The sequence below is a fragment of the Miscanthus floridulus genome, chromosome 3 (genome assembly GCF_019320115.1).
Source record: "Miscanthus floridulus cultivar M001 chromosome 3, ASM1932011v1, whole genome shotgun sequence".
NCBI classification, from domain to species: domain Eukaryota; kingdom Viridiplantae; phylum Streptophyta; class Magnoliopsida; order Poales; family Poaceae; genus Miscanthus; species Miscanthus floridulus.
Genome location: NC_089582.1, coordinates 61056441 through 61076604, shown reverse-complemented (window position 1 = coordinate 61076604; position 20164 = coordinate 61056441). Strand labels below are relative to the sequence as shown.

The 20164-nt window shown below is 47.4% G+C and overlaps 2 protein-coding genes across 3 annotated transcripts; both read right to left on the bottom strand.

Moving 5' to 3' along the window:
* Window positions 1-649: 649 nt before the first annotated feature.
* Window positions 650-9770, bottom strand: LOC136541721 (DNA-directed RNA polymerases II, IV and V subunit 6A-like). The gene is made up of 6 exons (XM_066533773.1): window positions 9610-9770; window positions 8345-8378; window positions 7840-8012; window positions 7708-7759; window positions 1108-1175; window positions 650-1020 (listed from the first exon to the last, which is right to left on the bottom strand). Exons 1-6 carry the CDS (start codon window positions 9642-9644, stop codon window positions 951-953), a joined length of 432 nt encoding a protein of 143 aa, XP_066389870.1. The 5' UTR covers window positions 9645-9770; the 3' UTR covers window positions 650-950.
* A 2940-nt stretch (window positions 9771-12710) lies between these two features.
* On the bottom strand, window positions 12711-19461 carry LOC136541720 (E3 ubiquitin-protein ligase At1g12760-like). Of its 2 annotated transcripts, none has more exons than XM_066533772.1 (5): window positions 18810-19461; window positions 17655-17774; window positions 17409-17541; window positions 16797-16961; window positions 12711-13213 (listed from the first exon to the last, which is right to left on the bottom strand). In XM_066533772.1, the coding sequence occupies exons 1-5, from the start codon at window positions 19289-19291 to the stop codon at window positions 13043-13045; spliced, it is 1071 nt and encodes a 356-aa protein (XP_066389869.1). In that variant the 5' UTR covers window positions 19292-19461; the 3' UTR covers window positions 12711-13042. The 2 variants fall into 2 exon arrangements, with proteins under 2 accessions (XP_066389869.1, XP_066389868.1); XM_066533771.1 differs by having other exon boundaries at window positions 12714-13213; window positions 16797-16964; window positions 18810-19457.
* Between the last annotated feature and the right edge of the window lie 703 nt (window positions 19462-20164).

Genomic DNA, 20164 nt, shown 5'->3' with positions numbered 1-20164 from the left:
TAGAGATCAAGACTACTGCACTAGGTAAGTAATACTTAAATGAAGTACTTAACGATGCATTTTGCTTTTCTGAAAAAAATTAGAGTGATTTTGACCTCAGGAGATTTATGAAGGAGACATGCAAATTTTCTTAGGCCCAGTTTGGATGCTAAAAATCTGGAAAATCAGATTCTTTTTACATTCCACTATGAATGAAAATCAATAGTAATTTGATTCAAATTCTAATATTCCTGTTTGGATATCATCCGGAATGTAGCAGAAACCCTAGATTTCCCAGTTGCAGTATAGTCTATGGAAGAGTTGTCAGATTAAAATTCTTCTTACAAAATCCAAACAAGATCAAGATCCTAATAAAATACTACAGATCAAGGTAAGAAAAAATCAGATGGAATAATATAGTTCTACTTGCAACTAACACAGACAAGGAATTTGCCAAAAATAGAGAGGACAAAGAAGGATGACTTTCGTGGAGTGGAAGGTCCCGTCGGCGGCGAGGGAGTAGCATAGGTTTGCGGCATGTCATCAGTACCCAATGGGTAGCAGTACTCGACCACAGTTAAGCGTACGATGGCGAGGGACGAGCTTCAAGATCACCAGCCGTCCGGGGAGGCTCAATTTCCATGCGAATGCCAGATTCTGGGGAGGAATTTTTGTGAGTAATAAAGAAACTAAAGTTCTTATCATTAGTTGGAATCCGTTTCCAATTCTAGGGGCAGCTAGCCAAACGGAATTTGGTGGAATCAGTTTCCAATTATTGGTTCCGGCCCCAATTGATAGGATCAAAACAGGCTCATGAACCTATATCAGACATGACGGAGATACAGTACGACTGCATCATTCCAAAACCCAAAGTACAACACTGCAGCCACAATTCTGCGCTAGCTGTAATTTTCACCGCCATTTAGAAGATATGCATGTAAACATAGGACTTGGACCTGAGCACCATAGCGCTATTCGCCACCAACTTGACGTTTCCAGGAGTCCTCCACGATAAGCTCGTCAACACTCCAGTCCTCGTAGCTGTGCCAAAACAATGCAAATAACATTTCAACTATATTGAATATAGATCATACATAAATGTTTGCTTCTCTAAATGAAGGAACCCACCTTCCATCTGGTAAATATCGCCTGATTGTGAATGGGATCGTGCGTGCTCTCAATTCTTTCATGGCAATCTAAAGTAGCACAAGCAAGAAGTATATCAATTCATCACATATAAACATATGGGTGGACTGAAACATTTCAATCACATAAGAGCTGACAGTTTGAGGTTGAACTGGTTTTAATTTTGTTTTGTCAAAGGCTTGGAGCTTGAAATATTTGCTCCAATGGTGACAACTTTTGCTATTATAAAACTGCACAAAATCTGCTTCCATAAAACAGCATACCATGTTTTGCCATGAAGGATTAATTCAGATGTAATTAAACCTTCTGCACTTTTTTCATAAGCCATTAATTGACTGATAATAGAAGTAACTTCATATATGGGTACAGGTACGGCATATTAATTGTACTTTCAAAATCATCATATTTTACTGAAAAACTTGCAAGAATGTGAATCGTTTATCTAAACAATTGTATTGTGATAGAAATTAGAAATAGTATAACATTAAGAATCTTTCAAGTCCAACAGGAATACAGAAATAAACGCTTGGATAGAAAGCTATCACTTAATACAGATATCGAAGAAACACAATCTTAGTAGAGACGTAAGAATGAGAAAAGATTTTATCCTTTCTAGCCACATGAATAAAACAAAAGGCTTCAAAATGAAAAAGAAATGGTATAACTACAAGCCATTAATTTTTAGCATATTAGCATGTAAAGAATGTTAGTCACCGGACGGCGGTTGATGCCGGCGGGAGGTCACGAGCACGACGATGCACGGTGGTTTTTTGGTGCTGCCTGAAAGCGCAGCTTTTCTGAGTTGCTTTCTTCCTTTTATTGAAACGGATTACAAAGAACGGAGGTCTCAGCGGCAGCCCGTGCATCGCGCTCTGGTGCGTCCATCCCCACACCCACGATGTCGTGCACGACCGAGATCCCAGGCTCGTGGGCGAGCTAGTCCAGCTCCACGGCCTCCTAAGTGTGCGGCTAACCACAGGTTGGTGCTCGGCACATGCAAAACAGAAAAGGAAACATGCCTATCTTTTGCAACTAATCCTGCGCAAGAATTACTAACAAAACTCCTCCTAAGTCTTGCGCAGGTTCTGTACATTGATGACACCGATCCTGGAACGAAGTTCACAAAAACGATCCTGTCCCAGAGCCTTTGTCAAGATATCAGCCAGCTGCTCAGCAGTCCCAATGGACTCAACCTTAACCCTGTCTTCCTCAATGCATTCGCGAATATAATGGTATCTAACATCAATATGTTTGCTGCGATCATGGAACACAGGATTCTTACTGAGCTGAAATGCCGACTGGTTGTCAATCTTCAAGCTGATGGCACTGGACTCCTTGCCTTTGAGTTCTGCGAGGAGGCGTGCCAACCAGACTCCCTGGCAAGCAGCTGTTGTTGCAGCCATGTATTCTGCCTCACATGTAGACAGTGCAACTACCTTTTGCTTCTGAGATTGCCAGGTGATCAGATTGTTGCCGAGGAAGAAAAGAACTCCTGAGGTGCTCTTCCTTGTATCAATGTCTCCTGCATGATCACTGTCACTGTAACCCATCAGCTGAGCTTCTCTCTTCCTCTTGTACTGACAGCCATAATGTAAGGTCCCAGAAATGTATCTGAGCACCCTTTTGACAGCTGCCATATGTTCAGTGGTTGGGTTCTCCATGAACCGGCTTACATAACCCACTGAGAATGCCAAATCCGGCCTTGAATTCACCAAGTAGCGCAAAGATCCCACAATGCTTCTGTACTGAGTTGAATCAACAGCAGGGGCAGTGCTCAACTTACTCAGTTTCAACCGTGGCTCCATGGGAGTCTTGCTTGGTTTACAGCCGGCCAGACCGGCTCCTTCAAGGATCTTCGCAGCATACCCTCTCTGGCACAGGGTGATCCCATCTTCAGCCTGTACCACCTCCAGCCCGAGGTAGTATTTGAGCAGTCCCAGATCAGACATCTGGAACGTCGACTTCATCTCCTCCTTGAACTTGTCGATGTCGGAGTGGTTGTCGCCGGTGATCACCAGGTCATCCACATAGACCCCCACAACTAGACGCCGATCACTCTGTCCACGCAGGTACACAGCATGCTCTGAAGTGCTCCTTGTGAACCCAAGCTTGAGCAACGAGGCGTCCAGTTTGGAGTACCAGGCACGGGGAGCTTGGCGCAGACCATACAATGCCTTGACGAGATGAAGTACCTTGTGTTCGTGCCCTTTGAGCACAAAGCCTGGTGGCTGCTCGACGTAGACGTCCTCCAGTAGCTCCCCGTTGAGGAACGCGGACTTGACGTCCATGTGATGCACTGCCCATCCTTCACACGCAGCATAGGCCAACAGCAAACGCACGGACTCAAGGCGAGCCACTGGTGCGAAAACTTCGTCGTAGTCCAAGCCTTGTCACTGCACATAGCCCTTTGCGACGAGCCGGGCTTTGAATTTGGTGATCAGCCCAGCCTCATCCCTCTTGGTCTTGTACACCCATTTGAGGCCAATGGGGCGCGTCCGTAGCGGCGGCTCGACCAGCTCCCAAGTGTCATTGGCCTCGATGGAGGTGAACTCGTCGAGCATCGCGTGGCGCCAATTTTCATGCTTCAGCGCCTCCTCGAACGTTACAGGTTCAGCTTCGCTCGCCAGCAGCAGCTGCTCCTCCAGCTCTCGTGCGGCCACCCCAGGTCGTGTGACCGACCCCAAGATGTTGTCGACACCTCGGTACCGGAGGGGAACATCATCGTCATGGTCCGCGTCCAGGTGTTGCGATGCGCCGGCACCCGGTGGTGACACGAACTCGACCGGGTCCGTGTGCAGCTGCGTGTGCGTGCCCGGCGTCGCGCTCCCGGCTGTGTGCCACGGCGAGCCTGGTGGTGGTGTCGAAGAGGACGATGTAGACGAACTCGCCCCTGGAGTCGATGTGCGTGTGGTCGTCGACGTCGTGGTGGTGATCACCTCGGGCGACGCTGTGGGGAACTGCTCGATGACGAAGTCCCCGCCGTCGTCGAAGTGGCCTTCACCCCAGCTCCACTGCGCCTCTTCTTGGAACACCACATCGCGACTGATATGGACACGCCGCGCCACCGGGTCGTAGACACGGTACGCCTTGGAACCTGGTTCGTAGCCGACGAAGATCATCTTGCGGCTGCGATCGTCGAGTTTCTTGAGGCTTGGGGAAGTCACCTTCACATGGACGAGACACCCAAATGTCCGGAGATGGTGGACAGCTGGCGTGTTCCCCGTCCAGAGCTCGTAGGGAGTCTTGCCCCCGACGCTCTTTGACGATGATCGATTGAGCAGGTACACCGCCGTGGTGACTGCCTCGCCCCAGAACACGCCGGGGAGGTCCTTCGCCTTTAGGATGCTGCGTGCCGTCCCCACGATGGACTGGTTGCGGCGCTCCACGACACCGTTCTATTGTGGCGTGTACGGTGCCGTGAGCTCACGCCTGACACCGAGTTCAGCACAGTAGTCGACGAAGTCCGCGGCAGTGAATTCCCCGCCACGGTCCGTCCGCAGCGCCTTCAGCTTCTTCCCGCTCTTGCGCTCCGCAGCGGCCTGGATGCGCTTGATCGCCGTCGGGGCAGCATCCTTGGTAGGCAGCAGGGCGAGCCACATGTAACGAGAATAGTCGTCGACGAGGAGAAGGAAATACCGGTTGCCGCTCGGCGTCGCCGGTGTGATGGGGCCGCACAAGTCACCGTGCAACAGCTGGAGCGCCTCGGTGGAACGTCCCCGCGCACGCTGGGGAAACGGGGCGCGCCGGTGCTTCCCAGCGAGGCAGGCTTCACAGACCTGCTCCACCTGAGTGAGCAGGGGCAGACCTCGGACGAGCCCGTCTCTGCCCATCTTCCGCAGAGCGACGAAGTGGAGATGCCCAAATCGGGCATGCCAGACCCAGGCGTCGTCGTCGACGCGAGCAGCCAGGCAGACCGGCCGTGCGATGGTGACGTCGAGCACGTACAGCCTCCCTGGGCTGCGGTGGATCTTCGTGAGCAGGCGCCTTTCCTCGTCGCGGATCCGCATCACGCCGTCCTCCACGAGCACCTGGTACCCGGCTTCGTCGAGCTGGCCGACGGAGATGATGTTGGCGGTGAGGCGCGGAAGGTAGTAGACGTTCGGGAGTGACCGGTGCTCGCCATTTTTGCAGGCGAAGAGCACAGTACCACTCCCTTCGATCTGCGCGACGGCGCCATCACCGAATCGCACGGTGCCGGTGATGCCGGTGTTGAGGTCGGCGAAGGCAGCTCGCGATCCCGACATATGGTTGGACGCGCCGGTGTCCAGGATCCAGCGCTTCGGATCCCGGTCCTCCGCGGCGTCGAGGGTGGCGTGGACCTTCTGCTCGACGAGGTGGAGGGCGGCGCCATCTTGGGTCGCCGGGGTAGCAGGGCGCGTTGGTATTGGCGGCGGCTGCGTGAGTGGTGGAGCGGGCGGCGGCTGGGCGAGCAGTGGAGCTGGCGACGGCGGCCCTGAGCCGTGCGGTGGCGGCGGCACTTGACTGTGCGGCGGCGGCGACGGTACGAAGGAGTACGAGCTCTCCTGCTCGTGGGTGGAACTGATGGCCAGCAAAAGAGTGGGCTCATCGTCTTGGGCCGCGTGGGCTTGCTCCTCCCTTTTCTTTGTCCTGCAATCTTTGGCCCAATGGCCTTTTTTCCCACAATGTTTGCACTCATCGTCAGGAATTGGACGGCCCGTGCTGGAACCAGCCCTCGAGTCGTTGCTGCCGCCGGCGCCACGGCCGCGGCCTCTCCCACGACGTTTGCCGCGGCTGCCAGAGGTCGAGCCGCCACGATTGGACCCTTGGTCCCGCTTCTTGTAGCGCTCGATCCACTGCTCCTCCGTGAGTAGCAGCTTCCCAGCAACAGTCTGCGCCGGCGGGGGCTCGTCGTCGGCAGCCTTGAGTCTCCCTGTGACTTCTTCGATGGACAACGTGGAGATGTCCAGGAGGGTCTCTATGGAGATGACAAGTTGCTTATACCTTGGGCGCACGACGCGCAGGTACTTTGCCACCACCTTCTCGTCCGGCTCCGGGTCGCCCAGCATTGCCAGACGCTGCACGATGTTCGTTAGACGGAGCGCAAAGTCTTCGATTGACTCGCCGTCGCGGATGGCGATGCCCTCGTACTTGCAGCGGACGGCCTGCGCGGTCGCCTTCCGCACGCGGTCGTCGCCGATGCGGAGGGTCTTGATGGCCTCCCAGGCTTCCTTCGCAGTTAGCTTGGTCGCGAGTGCGGGCACCATCTCCGTCGGGACTGCGCTGCAGATCGCGTCGAGTGCGCTGCGATCGTCGTCGAACTCCACGTCGTCGTACTCGACGGCGTCCCAGAGGTGACGCGCCTGCATCTTCAGCTTCATGCGGAGCGACCATTCGTGGTAGTTCGTCCTTGTCAGCTGCGGCCAGTTGCCGGAGCTGCTGCCCTCCCGGATGATACGTTCGATGACGACCTCCCGCGGACGTCGTGCGTCGCGGGTGCGCGAACGGCGTGCGTCGCGCGTGCGTGAACGACGAGGAGGGGAACGAGTCGTAGTAGGCGTGCGCGGCGGCGTCTTGCCGCCGGAGCCGCCGGAGCCGTCATCCTTCTTGGACAGTGAACGGCCACGGGCTCTCATCGGAGACACCATGGCGACGGCGAGGTCCCTCGAACTGAGCTCCGATACCACTTGTTAGTCACCGGACGGCGGTTGATGCCGGTGGGAGGTCACGAGCACGACGATGCACGGTGGTTTTTTGGTGCTGCCTGAAAGCGCAGCTTTTCTGAGTTGCTTTCTTCCTTTTATTGAAACGGATTACAAAGAACGGAGGTCTCAGCGGCAGCCCGTGCATCGCGCTCTGGTGCGTCCATCCCCACACCCACGATGTCGTGCACGACCGAGATCCCAGGCTCGTGGGCATGCTAGTCCAGCTCCACGGCCTCCTAAGTGTGCGGCTAACCACAGGTTGGTGCTCGGCACATGCAAAACAGAAAAGGAAACATGCCTATCTTTTGCAACTAATCCTGCGCAAGAATTACTAACAAAGAATAATCACTGTCTTCATTCCTTAGTGCTTGATCTATAATGAATGAATGCTGTTAAAATACTTAACATGGTCAACAATATAATTAGGTTGCATACAAGCAATTGGAATAATGAGATCCCAAAGAAGAAAATTAATACTTCAAAATCATACTGGTAAAATGAAAACCATCACTTTCATCAGCATCTGTATACTATCATAGCCTAGCCATGAAATAGAGAAATTCCCATTCAACCAGAATGGCAGCATGCATATGAGAATTACTGGGTTCTGACTAGTTTCATCATAAAACACATTCATCTGTTGGCAGTTGGATGTAAGCTAGATTCACAAAAAATGGACACTATCACAAGACAGAGAGTGCATTTTCTTTACACACTCAAGTATTCAAAAGATCCAATCATCCAACCTTTAATTCAGAAGGTAAAATGTTATTTACGAAAAATAAAAGACGTTAAAAGGTTGTGATCTTTCAATCAAGGAAAGTTGTTTGTGGTATATGAAAATTAACAGCCAAAATAACTATAGAAGACAAGTTATTCTAGTGGGCCAGTCCCAATTGCATGTCACACAGAACTTTACCTCAAGAGGATCAGTCTCCCCTTCAAGCTCAACCATAACTGGAGCATTCATGCTGTAAAGTAATTGACAATGTCAACTTAAGTTTCCCTGAAGAATCTATATAATGGTATTATACACAGAAACAAAACATACCTAATCTGCAAAGCACGCGTACCAAGAATGCGTGCACGCTCATACTTTGTCATATACTTTGTTGTTTTGCGCATGCGTGCTGTCTTTTCCTGTTCCTTGTCTTCAGCTTCTGCCCCTACCATATCATCAGGGGCGTCCTCGTTGTTATTCTCAAGCTCCTCCTCAGCCCCCTCCTGTTCATAAAAACTAAGGGCGTGTTTAGCTCCGAAAATTTTTGGCTTTTGGCTACTGTAGCACTTTCGCTTGTATTTGGCAAAAATTGTCCAATTATGGACTATTTAGGCTTAAAAGATTCATCTCACGATTTCTCGACTAACTGTGTAATTAGTTTTTTTTTCCGTCTACATTTAGTACTCCATGCATGTGCCGCAAGATTCAATGTGACGGTTACTATGCAAAAAATTTTGGCTTTTGGGTGGAACTAAACGGGGCCTAAGTCAATCAGAATTCCTCCCTCTAACAAACACATGATAAAGTGAGCACTGAAGAAAACACAGTCATGCACCTCAATCTCTGGCTCTAGGGGCTCGTCCTCATACCTGAAACAAACAAGATTCTATATTATATATGAAGATCCACAGTTGCAAAGTACCAATGGTCGTGTAAATCACATCAGCCAGCTACATGCAAAAGGATAGTTGATACATATCTTTCAGTCATGTAATCAGTAATCACCCACACCGCCCCACTAGAGCACTCAGCATGAAAGTTCTCTTTTATATTTTCTATAACCACAGAATATGCTTAAATCATAATTGCATCCTGATTTCAGAGGACTTATCAACCCAGTTGCAACAAGTAAAAAGGATTCATAAAAAATACTGTACCTAGCTCATAGGGACATTTTTTTTTCGAAATTAGTAAGTTATGCATACTAATTTCAGAGAAGATTCTAGAGCAAGTATGTTAAAAAATACAACAACCATCACCAAGGGACACATGTTTCAGACAACTTGTGAGCAACTAAAACTTTATAATTACATAGATACCAAGAAACATGAATCCATCTGAGCTCAGACAAACATCCTATAACATCAAACAGTATCAGAGATATTCCAAACCAAAAACAAGGACTATCGATTAGGTTGAGAAACTAACGATGAAGGATGTAGCAGGCAAGTGCAAGATTTTAAGAGCATAAACAGACACATAATTTTCTTCACAAACAAAAGGTACAGCCCTTGCTCGGATAAAACCAAAGAGCAGCTCATTCATTTGCTCTATTATTTATGCAACCAACAATCGCCTCAAATCAATTCAACAATCGAGGATTAAGTACAGGATAAGAATGGCCACCTCCTTTCCACCAATCAGTACCATGATGAAACGTCTAACTAGGATCTCTGCTACCGTATCCATCCATATACCAGAAAACTTCAGTCCACACAATTCATGCACATGGATGAACAATTAAAACTTCCCAATTTGCGAAACAAAGGAACCTACAGCCATCTAACTGATAGCAGGCCAACGACTAATTTCAGAAACCATCTAACAGTAATTATTGGAAGCCTGTTTGCCGTGGTATGCTTTACTGTGCACAACTGCACAGGATCATGAGATTTCCCCCAATATGTTTCCATGGAATGAACCAAAACGCCGAGCGAGACCAATGTTTATTGGTCTAACCCCAGGATTTAGTATAATATATCCTAATTCCTTAATCCTAATCCCTTGAGAACGCCGCAACCCTAGCTTCCTGCGCTCATGCGACACGCGTAGGAGGGACGGTGGGAAGAGGGAAGAGGCTCGGTGCGTGGAGAGGCGGACCCCATGTCCATCTCGTTGTAGTCGTCGTCCGCCATTGTCGCCGCCGCTCGGCGTGATCGCCTGCTTTTGCAGGCTTGTCGCGCGAGTGGGGAGGAGGGCAAGGCGCAGCGGAGGCCACAGGGGAGGACAGGACGGAAGAGTGCGGTTTGGTTTGGGGAGGCGAGGCCGCGCTCTTCTTTACATGTGTCTGTCGGATGGCTCTGATCAGTCCGATCTGCGGTTCCCCGTCGGTGGCTCGGTCGGTTCCTGTGCTGGGTTCAGCGCGTTTTGTGTCCCACTGTCCCTAGATCCAAAGATCGAGCGAGATGCACGTTTCGAGTCTCTGTCTCTCTGCATGAATTAGGCAGCGTTATATTTTCCCCGTCTCTAAACTTTGAATAGGAGTCGGGTATGTCCATCTCGCTCGATCTTTGGATCTAGGGCCAAAATGCTTCGAACCAATTCATCGTAACGGTGAACCCAAATGGAATGAAAAAAAAAAATCAAGGACGAATCGAGGACACCAAGAACTATGAATACATTTAGGTTGTTATTCATCTACAGTAAGGTACCCTGGTTATTGTTCATACAGTAAGGTACCTTGAGTACGTATCACCGATACAAACCTAATAATTTTATATCTTTGCACGGAAGTGTTAGAAAAGAAGCTTACGCTTAATAACAACAACGGTGGGCACAATCAGCTAAGTATACGTGAGGCCATTTGGCAGGGCTTCTTGGAGCAGATTCTCCATGAAAATCACCCATCCCTAGCCAAACAGCTAATCTCGCACAGATTCAAGTGGGAGCAGGCAAAAATTACTTCTCCATTTACACTAGGAGGTGGGAGCTAAAAACATGCTCCCCACTACTCTCAATTCAAAACCCACGAATCACTCTAGAATCAATTCTCACATGCTCCCACCAGAATAAAGTAGAATCACTTAACTAGAGAATCAAGGAACAGAGCCAGAGAATCTAGAAATGTAGCTCTATCAAACAAGCTCTGTATATGTGTACACCGCATAGGGTGGTATTGCAACTAAATAGATGGAGTGCATATTTGCAATAGAAACATATTATAGGGTGGTATATATATCTCAAAATCTATGACAGATGGTGGGGTATTTTTGCAATTTTCTCAAAAAAAAAGTTTCAACTATAGTTTCATCTTTGGGACCCAAAATGCTCGGAACCAATTCAACAGTGATTTCAAAGGGAATGAAAATAGGGCCATGTTTGGACAGCTCTGCTTTCCTAGTAAAGTAGTTTTTTTTTCTTCAGCTCCATGAGTAGCTTTATCGGTGAAGGTAAAACGATTTTGGTGAGCCATTTGGCAAAATAGCTCTACATATAGAGCTTTTTAAAACATGTTCTCATAGAATCTCACACATGACCCACACAAATTCCTTGTGAGAGCGCATTTTAAAGAACTTCACACGTGAAGCTAAGTAAATTGACGACCAAAACCAAATTATTAGCATCCTATTCTCCAAAAAAAAACAGTGGTCCAAACTTTATTTCTAGCTGGTGTGTACATGGCAACTATGCTGAGATGATCAGCAGAGATACTGCTCGTGAAGTCGTGATGATTACCCTTGCACGGGCGGCCATGCTGCGAGGTCAAGAACTCAAGAAGGGCTGCGAGATCAATCAGTAACAATATTAACAAGCGCCAGAGTTGCCGCTCTATTTGATGACTGAATAAGAGCGAGAGAGATCGACGATGTGCGTACGTCGTGTACTCGTGTGTGCTCGTACCTTGCGCAGTACGTGAGGGTGTCGCCGGCGGCGCGCCCGGCGGGCGGCAGGACAGCACAGAGGACCGGCAGCAGCGCGATGGCGGAGGCGTTGGACGGGTACCGCCGAACGAGCCCCGCCATGCACCGGCACACCGACCGCCAGTTGTCCGCGGAATCCGAGGCCACGGCGTACAGCTCCGCCACGCCCTCGCAGCACGCCGTGCCAGGCGCCGGCACCACCGCGCCGCGCCTGACGAAGGCCTTGCAGCCCGCCAGCAGCGACGTCACCGTGGCGCAGTCCAGCGACGTCGACGTCGACGCCGGCGACGAGCGGCCCGCGTACGGGAGTGGCCTGGCCGCGGCCGTCGTGGTGAAGCATGGCGAAGACAGAGCGACGGCCGCCGCCACTGCCACCGCCACGGCGGCGCCGACTACAAGAGACCATCTCGCGGCTGCCATCATGGCCTCATGCATGGAGCGTGAGGGATCGATTGGATGATACGTAGGTGGAACGAAGTGGAGGTTTTGGCTGCGAGCTCTCGGTGATTTCTGGTTCGACGCTTCTCATGTCAGGTGCGCGTTGCATGCAGCGGTACGGTGCTGTGGTGTCGTGTCATCCATGCGAGCATGATGAGCCAACGGCTTTGTTTCCTATGGCAAAAGTTTAGATCGAATCTTTGATACCAATTAGGAGTATTAAACATAGACTAATTATAAAGATTGAGACTAGTTTACGAGACATATTAAGGCTAATTAGTCCATGATTTGACAATGCGGTGCTACAGTAACATTTGCTAATTATGGATTAATTAGGCTTAATAGATTTGTCTTGCTAATTAGTCTACTCTGTACAATTAGTTTTATAATTAACTCATATTTAGTTCTTCTAATTAGCACCTGAATGTCCGATGTGACATAACTAAACTTTAGCCTCCGGATCATGACACGCCTTACTTAGTGGATCCTCCAAACTCAAATGCTGACGCTGCCTGGCTACCATCATCATCGAACATGATACCATCACCATGCTATACACAAACCGGCAACACCAAAAGAGATGAAATCATGAAAGGTTACATATAAACTGAAAATTTGGGCCTTCTAAATGCAATGTTGCTTCAACCTTGTGCTCTCTTACCACTTGTACTTACCCCCAAAATCCCTTCTCACACGCAACCTTTTTTATACAAGAAAAAGATGATCTCATCGTTTGACACGTATGTTATCATTTCATATCATAAAAAGGTTACGTTTGGACACTCATGTTCTGCGTGCCAAAGAAGGGTTTACCATATTTCAAAAGTGAACCGATTCACAATACTTGCACATCTTTTTTTTTTTTTTTTGCGAAAAACAATATTTGCACATCTGCATAAACCTGCTCCCGCATTCACATTGTCCTCAAATCATTTATGCCAACCAAAAGCAATCTATATACAAACAACTGACTGCTTTCAAGATCCAACATGACCATGTTCATGTACAAATAAATCTGCAATGCAATCAGATCGAGCAGAAAGAGAATGTACAGCCCCTGCAGAAAATTGCTAAAAGGAATATTCACGAGAACCAACATTGCAACCATCTGCGCATCACCTATGACTTTTAACTATAGGACCGGTAATCACAACTCGGTTCATAAATGTGGTAGTACTGAAGAGCACAACTGGGACATGCCCGAAATGTTTTGCCACGTTTTTTTTTTTTGTAAACTAGACCTCTTCTCTGTCGAGATTGCTCTTGACGATGTTTAACTTGCACAATGGGCATGTAGCATTTATGTGAAGCCACTTGTCTATGCAGCTGCAGTGAAAATGGTGGTTGCAAGGGAGCTCACGCAGTTCCACACCATCTTCATATGGGCATAGGCAGATACAGCACTCCTGCATTAAAAATGGGATGATCAGATTGAGTCTGATAGAACAGCATTCTCTGACTTAGTAGTAATAACAGTGTAAGACTGCACGGTAACTCAAATGTATGTGACTAACAGTACTGTGGTAACAAGCAAGTAGCAAAAAAAAAAAAAAAAAAAAAAGGGAGCTCAACATAATACTCCTTCCGTTCCAATTTATAGGTCATTTTGGCTTTTATAGATACATAACTTTTACTATGTATCTAGACATATCGTGTATCTAGGTGCATAGCAAAAGCTATGTCCTAGAAAACCCAAAACGACCTATAATTTGGGCAGAGGGTGGTAACTCTTTCCCAGAAGATAACAAAGGTTTGAGCCAGCCCAAAACATTCAGAATTGAACATCAGCTTCATAAAGACTGGTACGTACACAAAAGGTGAATGGCACAATCCAAGAGGCAGTAATTACAAGTTTCCAACTGACCAGTTGAATGCTCACACATGGGCAAACTGGAAACATCGATCTTGCAGACACTGAGAACACTACTGAGCTTATCATTAATTGAGTTCAGCTGCCTGTCACACGTCTATAAGATTTATGACACCAAACTTGATTGCTTATAGAAAAACATGAGTTGTACCCATTGAGTACAATTTTAGTGTATTTGTTTCGAAAAACATATAGAAGTAGTTGAGGTCACATGCCAGCTAGATAAGCTGGCACCAGAATATTACAATTTTATTAATTATTTCCAGATCCCCATATTCTATCATATATCCATTGACCATTGCCATAGAATTCAAATGAGACTCCCAATCTAAAAGTAAGTTGTGTGCATGGAAAAATAAAGCAGTGTACTTTGCCTTTTAAACTTAAAGTTGAATTTAAAATCTAAAACTAAACCATTTGAAATCAATGTATCAACTTTGTTTTACAATTAATTTGGATTCAAGTTGCAGATATGAAACTTCTCCTCAGATAAGACAGAAGAATTATCAAATTACTCAAATTCTTTCCTTTGAACTCTAAATCTTTAAGTGGCAAAAGACATTCAAACTCTAGCTTCAATTTTTATTTAAAAAAAAGGTACATGGATTGGTCATTTCTGAAAACTAGATCAGATGTTTATCTACAAAGCTCCCTAGTTTCAAAGGTGCATACAACAAATCCAAAGAGAGAGGGATGGCGAGATGCTGAAACCCTTCTACACTCACAGAAGTTCAAGATAAATATTTCGACACAGACAGGAGAGCTTTTATGTGCATAGACACCTAGAATGACACCTAGAATCACAACTTCACAACCATGGGGTGTTAAGGAAGTAGAACTGCTTATATGGATACAAGAAGATAGTGACATGACATGTCCCATACAGGCAGAGGCACACATCCCATAGAACTGAGGAAGGCAAAGAAAAAATGAACAAATTGACATTCTACAAAAACTTAAACATACTATTCCCTCAGTCTCACTTTCACTGTTTTGTAGGCCTTGGGAGAAAACGTTCTACCATGTTTGTTCATTGATGGTATGTAGTGTGCAATTATTGCAATATTTCTACTCCACACCCCTGATTCAATGCTCTAATCATTGTTTTTGAGGCGCTGCGGCGACGCGCGGCGCCCTACCCCCTTCACAATGCCTAGGCGTTTATGGCGGACGCCTAGGCGACGCCATATGATCATCTTAATATATAATGCTACTAAAATTCAGAAGCAAATCATACCTTAATATTGCCAAGTCTTAGCATGTAATACCATAATAAATAATGTTACCAGAGTGCTAGTGCACAACATAAAGTAGCAAAATAGCAATTCTGAAATCTCTCATCACTCAATAGCAACAAATTAGTCTCTAATAACATAATATAACTTAATGACTAGTGCTGCTAGGGCAAAACAAATATAAGTAGCATAAGTGCAGATCTGAAATCTCTAGTCAGTATCATCTAGGGATGATTATTCAAGCAGTTTTCCATCTCCACTTTAATTGCAGTGGTAGTTTTCATGCGCTTCCTTGTATCTCCAAAGCCACCCGCCAGATGTTTCTTCAGCCTTTTTATCCCTCCGGTAAGTGAGGCACCACATAGAGTGCATGCCACCACATCTTTGTCTTGAAGGTTTGGCCAGTACCCATACTTCCATCCTGGATCCGCAGAGTTTCCCTTCCGAGCTAAATCAGTCCTGGGATCATAATTGCTGATGATGGAAAATGGACTTGCCATTGTGCTATCAGCTGTAAAAACAAAGAACTCGAGCACTTCCGGTCACCTCTATATAACAAAGCACGAGAGACAGGGAAAGAAACAGAGGAAGAGGGAAAGAAACAGAGGAAGAGGAGGGAAGCAGAGGAAGAGGAGCAGGGCTGTAGAGGAGACCAGAGAGGAGGCAGGGAGCATACGAGGCGGACAGGCAGACGGTCGACGGAGGCGGGCGAGCAGGTGCGGACGGGCAGGAGCTGCAGGTGCGGTGCGGACAGACCCCTGGTGGACTCGAGTACCAGGCGGAGGTGCAGGGGTGGACCCGACGGAGGCGCAGTCAACAGGCGGGCCGACGGAGGAAGACTCGAGGCAGAGTCACATGAGCAGGTGCGGAGTACAGCAGCGACGTGCGACGATGCTGGAGCGGCTCCACGGCAGGGGCGGACAGCCAAGCGGAGATGCAGGGCTGGCTCCGCGGCAGGGCCAGCCGGCCAGTGGACACGAGCAGAGGAGCAGCCAAGCGGAGGTCGAGGTCCGTCCGCCGCCTTGTCTCTTCCTCTCCCCTCGCCCGCACTCGCGGTAAATGACTCGTGCAGTAGATTTCCCGCGCGAAGAGGCTATCTAGGCAGACGCGCGGTCAATTTCCCACGCCTCTTACTTTCCCCGCGGGCGCGTGGTCGATTTCCCGCGGGGCCGCACTCCTTTTGGCGCCCTTCCCCCGCTGCCGGCATCCGGCGTCCGCGGCGCGACTGTAGGCATCCGCCTGATGTCATTCGCGCCTAGGCGACGCCTAATCCTATGAGGCGGATGCCATACACACTGAGGTCGTGGCGACCCCGATGCCCAGGCCCTCGACCACGCCTTGTCGCCTAGGCAACGACTAGGCGACGTCTCAAAAACATTGGCTCTAATAGTAGAGAAACGGTTACACCATGATGTATAATACGAGTAGAGATGGTTATTTCATGTTCCTGTTACTAGTAGTGCCTTGGTTTGTGCACATGGTTTGTTGTGGACAAATACAGTGAAACAGAGGGCGTAATGTTTCGCCATGTAAAGACAACTGTAACTATGGAAGTACTGTGGCAAAAGAAGGAAACAACTTCCAAACTAAAACTCCTCCAATGTCAACGCAAATCTAGGGAATATCCTACTACAATTTCAAATTTCTGAAATGCATGCACCACTGTAGGAAATGGTTAACTATTCTACAGATAATAGACTTTAGGCCTCAAGCAATGTAAAAATTAACATGATGTAAACAGTTTGCTGCAATTATCCTAAAATTCCACCATTATTCAAATGAAATGGAATTTCACATTCAGCGCCAACCATAAATATCTACAGAAGGAGAATGATAACACAATGATGTCACTAAAACTTCTCAAAATAAACTTGAAAAACTTACTGCATCCTCAGCTGAAAGAATATGTTCGACAGGAGGATTGGTACCACACTCTGTCATCACTCCACCCACAGGTGCTGCAATGCCGGCAGCTAGCTTGTCTGCATCACTCATTGTCCAAAATTTGAATTTGGAAAGGTTGTTTATGTCATCTTCAGATGCTCCCTCCTGCTGAAATTGAAACAAGTAGATAGTCTCAGCAAAAACAGTGTGTTTCACTGGTTTTGTGTCAGGAGGCAGAGAAGAAGAGAATCGTTTCTGTCATGTCAACAACCATCTTAAGCGTGAACAATTCAAATAATACTGGTTAATAAGTAGAATAAGTAGTTGTGGTAGTGTAAAGGAATAAAGCTACAGAGAAAAAGTTCAGACAATGATGGTTGCTAGCTCACTGCACATCAGCATAGGAGACATCAATGATCCCTGGCAAAGCCTCTGTTAAAATTACTTGCACCACTACAGGGCATGCTAATATCTTTATGGCATGGGTGTATGAATGTAGCAAAGGGCAGCAAACAGGAGTGTTCATATCATCCAAAACAGGGCATTAGCCATTGCATTTGACAGAAAAAAAAGGAGCTGTATTTAGACGACCATGGTGGGCACAGGACATACCTGATCAGTTACAGCATATAAGATAGCAATAATGCAGGGAAGGCAGCAACAAACAGCGATTCCAATCACACAAGCCAAGGCAACACAGAAGACCACAAAGAAAACATCAAATGCCAGAAAAACAATTGACAGCCTGTAAAAAAGAAGAAAAAGAAGATAGACATTTCAGAGAACAACATTGATGAACTTAAAAAAGACCACACAGATTTTTTCCTTATTCACACATCAAAGTTACAACAGACATACCAATAAAGCTGAGGAGCATCATGTGATAAAGCTTGACCACCTGCAGACACCCAATAGAACCCAACGATCCACCATATGAACGAAAACATCGTGTTTGCAGACTCCAAGTGCTTCACAATACTGAACATGGAAACAGATAAATAGTAAGTATGATGACAAGAACAAGTAATCTTAAGGATTTCAGTATTGAAATGTTTCCTAGTGTGATTCAGGTAAAATGAAGGAAAGACATGTGAAGGCTTTGTACAAAAGCACCAAAAAGCTAATAATAGACAAGTCCATCAAATCAATACAAAATTTTCATTGGGGCCATTTCTATGTAAGATATCGGTTCATATTAAATAATATCCGCCAGCAACCTACTCAGTTCTCAGGCTAAAACTCTTGTTTTCAGTTTTTGTACTTCATTGTTATATATGATAATTTCATTACTTATTGCTTTCACTTGTTCTAAAAGGATTGCAATCAAGTGGTATATGCCTGCAAGTGAACCACAATGAAATATTCAAAACACATTTATGGAAATTACAGGGAATACGTTCAATAGAAGCATCTTGGTCATCATAAAGTTGGCTGCAAATACCAAGAGAATAAGGGCCTGTTTAGGTAGTGGGGATTCAGATCCAACATATAAAAGAATTGTCAGAGAAATCCCCTCAAGCACACCCTAAATAATCTCCCGGTTCCACTGCAAGTCTGCAATGTATGAAGTCACACATGCTATCATCAATTACTCTAAAAAATTTTCCATAAGAACGCAACCTTAACCGAAACAACATAATTACACTGACAACCAACCTTCCACCACCACCCTATGCACATTTTTTAAGCAAAGGAAATCATAAGTTGTCCAAAAGTAATAGACCTGTCATATTATAGAAAAAGAAAAGGGGGATCAAATAAAGAGGAAAAGGAAGAGTCCCCATAAAAAGGTGCATAACCCCCATCGAGACAACTCAAATGAGAAGGGCTTCAAAACACCAACAATAAACAGCACGAGGTAGCTACAATCAAAAGCATGAGCACAGAAATGGTCAACACAGCACAACATAAGGAGGCCTGGAGGTGGCACGTAACTTTGACCATATCACGATGGCAATAAGATGCGACACCAGAAGTATTGGGAGCTCGGGATCGATCCAAGCAGAGGCTCACCTGAGCTTGAAATCGTCATTACCCGCGCCCTCCTGGTCCGCGTCCCTGCGTCGGCGCCTGTACTCGACGGTGACGCAGAGGATGTGGAGGAGGCACTGGAGCACGTAGCCCGCGATCCAGACGCGGAGCGGCACGGCGGGGCTCTCGCCCGTCGACGCGGCGAGGACGGCCGCGGCGACGGCGACGAAGGCGAGGTTCCAGAGCATGTCGAGCACGACGACGGGCTTGGAGTAGGCCCAGTCGGTCTGGCGCTCCTCGAGGTGCTCGGCGGCCGTCTCCCGCACCGCCACGGAGGGCTCCCTCATCAGGCGCCGGCTCCCCGTGCGGCGGATGAACCGCGCCGCGCCGCGGAGGCTCGTGAGCCGCCCCAGCGGGCCGCCGCCGGAGGGGCCGGACGCCGGGGAGGTCGGCGAGGAGATGAGCGGCGTGGACGGGGAAGGTGGGTCCCCGCCGGAGGAGCGGCGCGGAGAGGTCGACGCCATGGCGGGAGCCAATCAGCCAAACCCTAGCGCTGTTTTTTTTCTTTTCCTTTGTTTTTTCTCTTCTTCTCCCTCGCGTTAGTTGCGTTTCTGGCAGGGATTAGCGTGGTTTTTGTTGCGGCGAGCGAGTTGGTTTGCAGCAGCGTTAGCTTTGCTCGTGAGTTCGGGAGGCAGTTGGGGGAGCCGGGACGGCGATGACGTGGATGGATGGATCAAGGATGGCCGTGGGCCCTTTCAGGTTTCTAGCGACGCTATTTGGCCATCTTTCGTTCAAGCCCTTGCCCACTGGCTGTTCAAACCGCAATGGTGCTCAGGAGCTGCCAAATTGGACGATCAGATAGACCAACAACAATTCAAGAGCTGCCAGATTGGACGATCAGATAGACCAACAATTCAAGAAGATAGGGTAATTAGAGCTGGATAAAATAAGTCCATGCCAACCGCAAACTGCAGCATACACAGAGGATTAGAGGAAGCAACGTCAAAAGGATCACGGCCCATAATATAAAGCTTAAACTTCTCCAACGATTTTTCTTATTAAAACCACTCTTTAAATACTCATGTAGAGTCCTTCTAATAAAAATCTTGCTCTATATCTCTTCGTCTTCCAACAATTTCTCTATATTTTGTTTGGTACTTTGGAGAGTTAGCTATGCTCACTTAGTGAGCGAGAAATCAAGAATAGAAGGTGAAAATTTTGAGATCTAGTTGGAAAACACCAAAATCAACATACAAGAATACATGGAGAAATAAAAAATAAAGGATAAAAATATCAATATGGGAAGTTATAAAGAACCTCTTGGAGTTCATCTTCCAGCTTCTGAGACTCAATGTGTTTGAAAAAGTGCACATGAGTTTTATTTCTATGAAATTTTT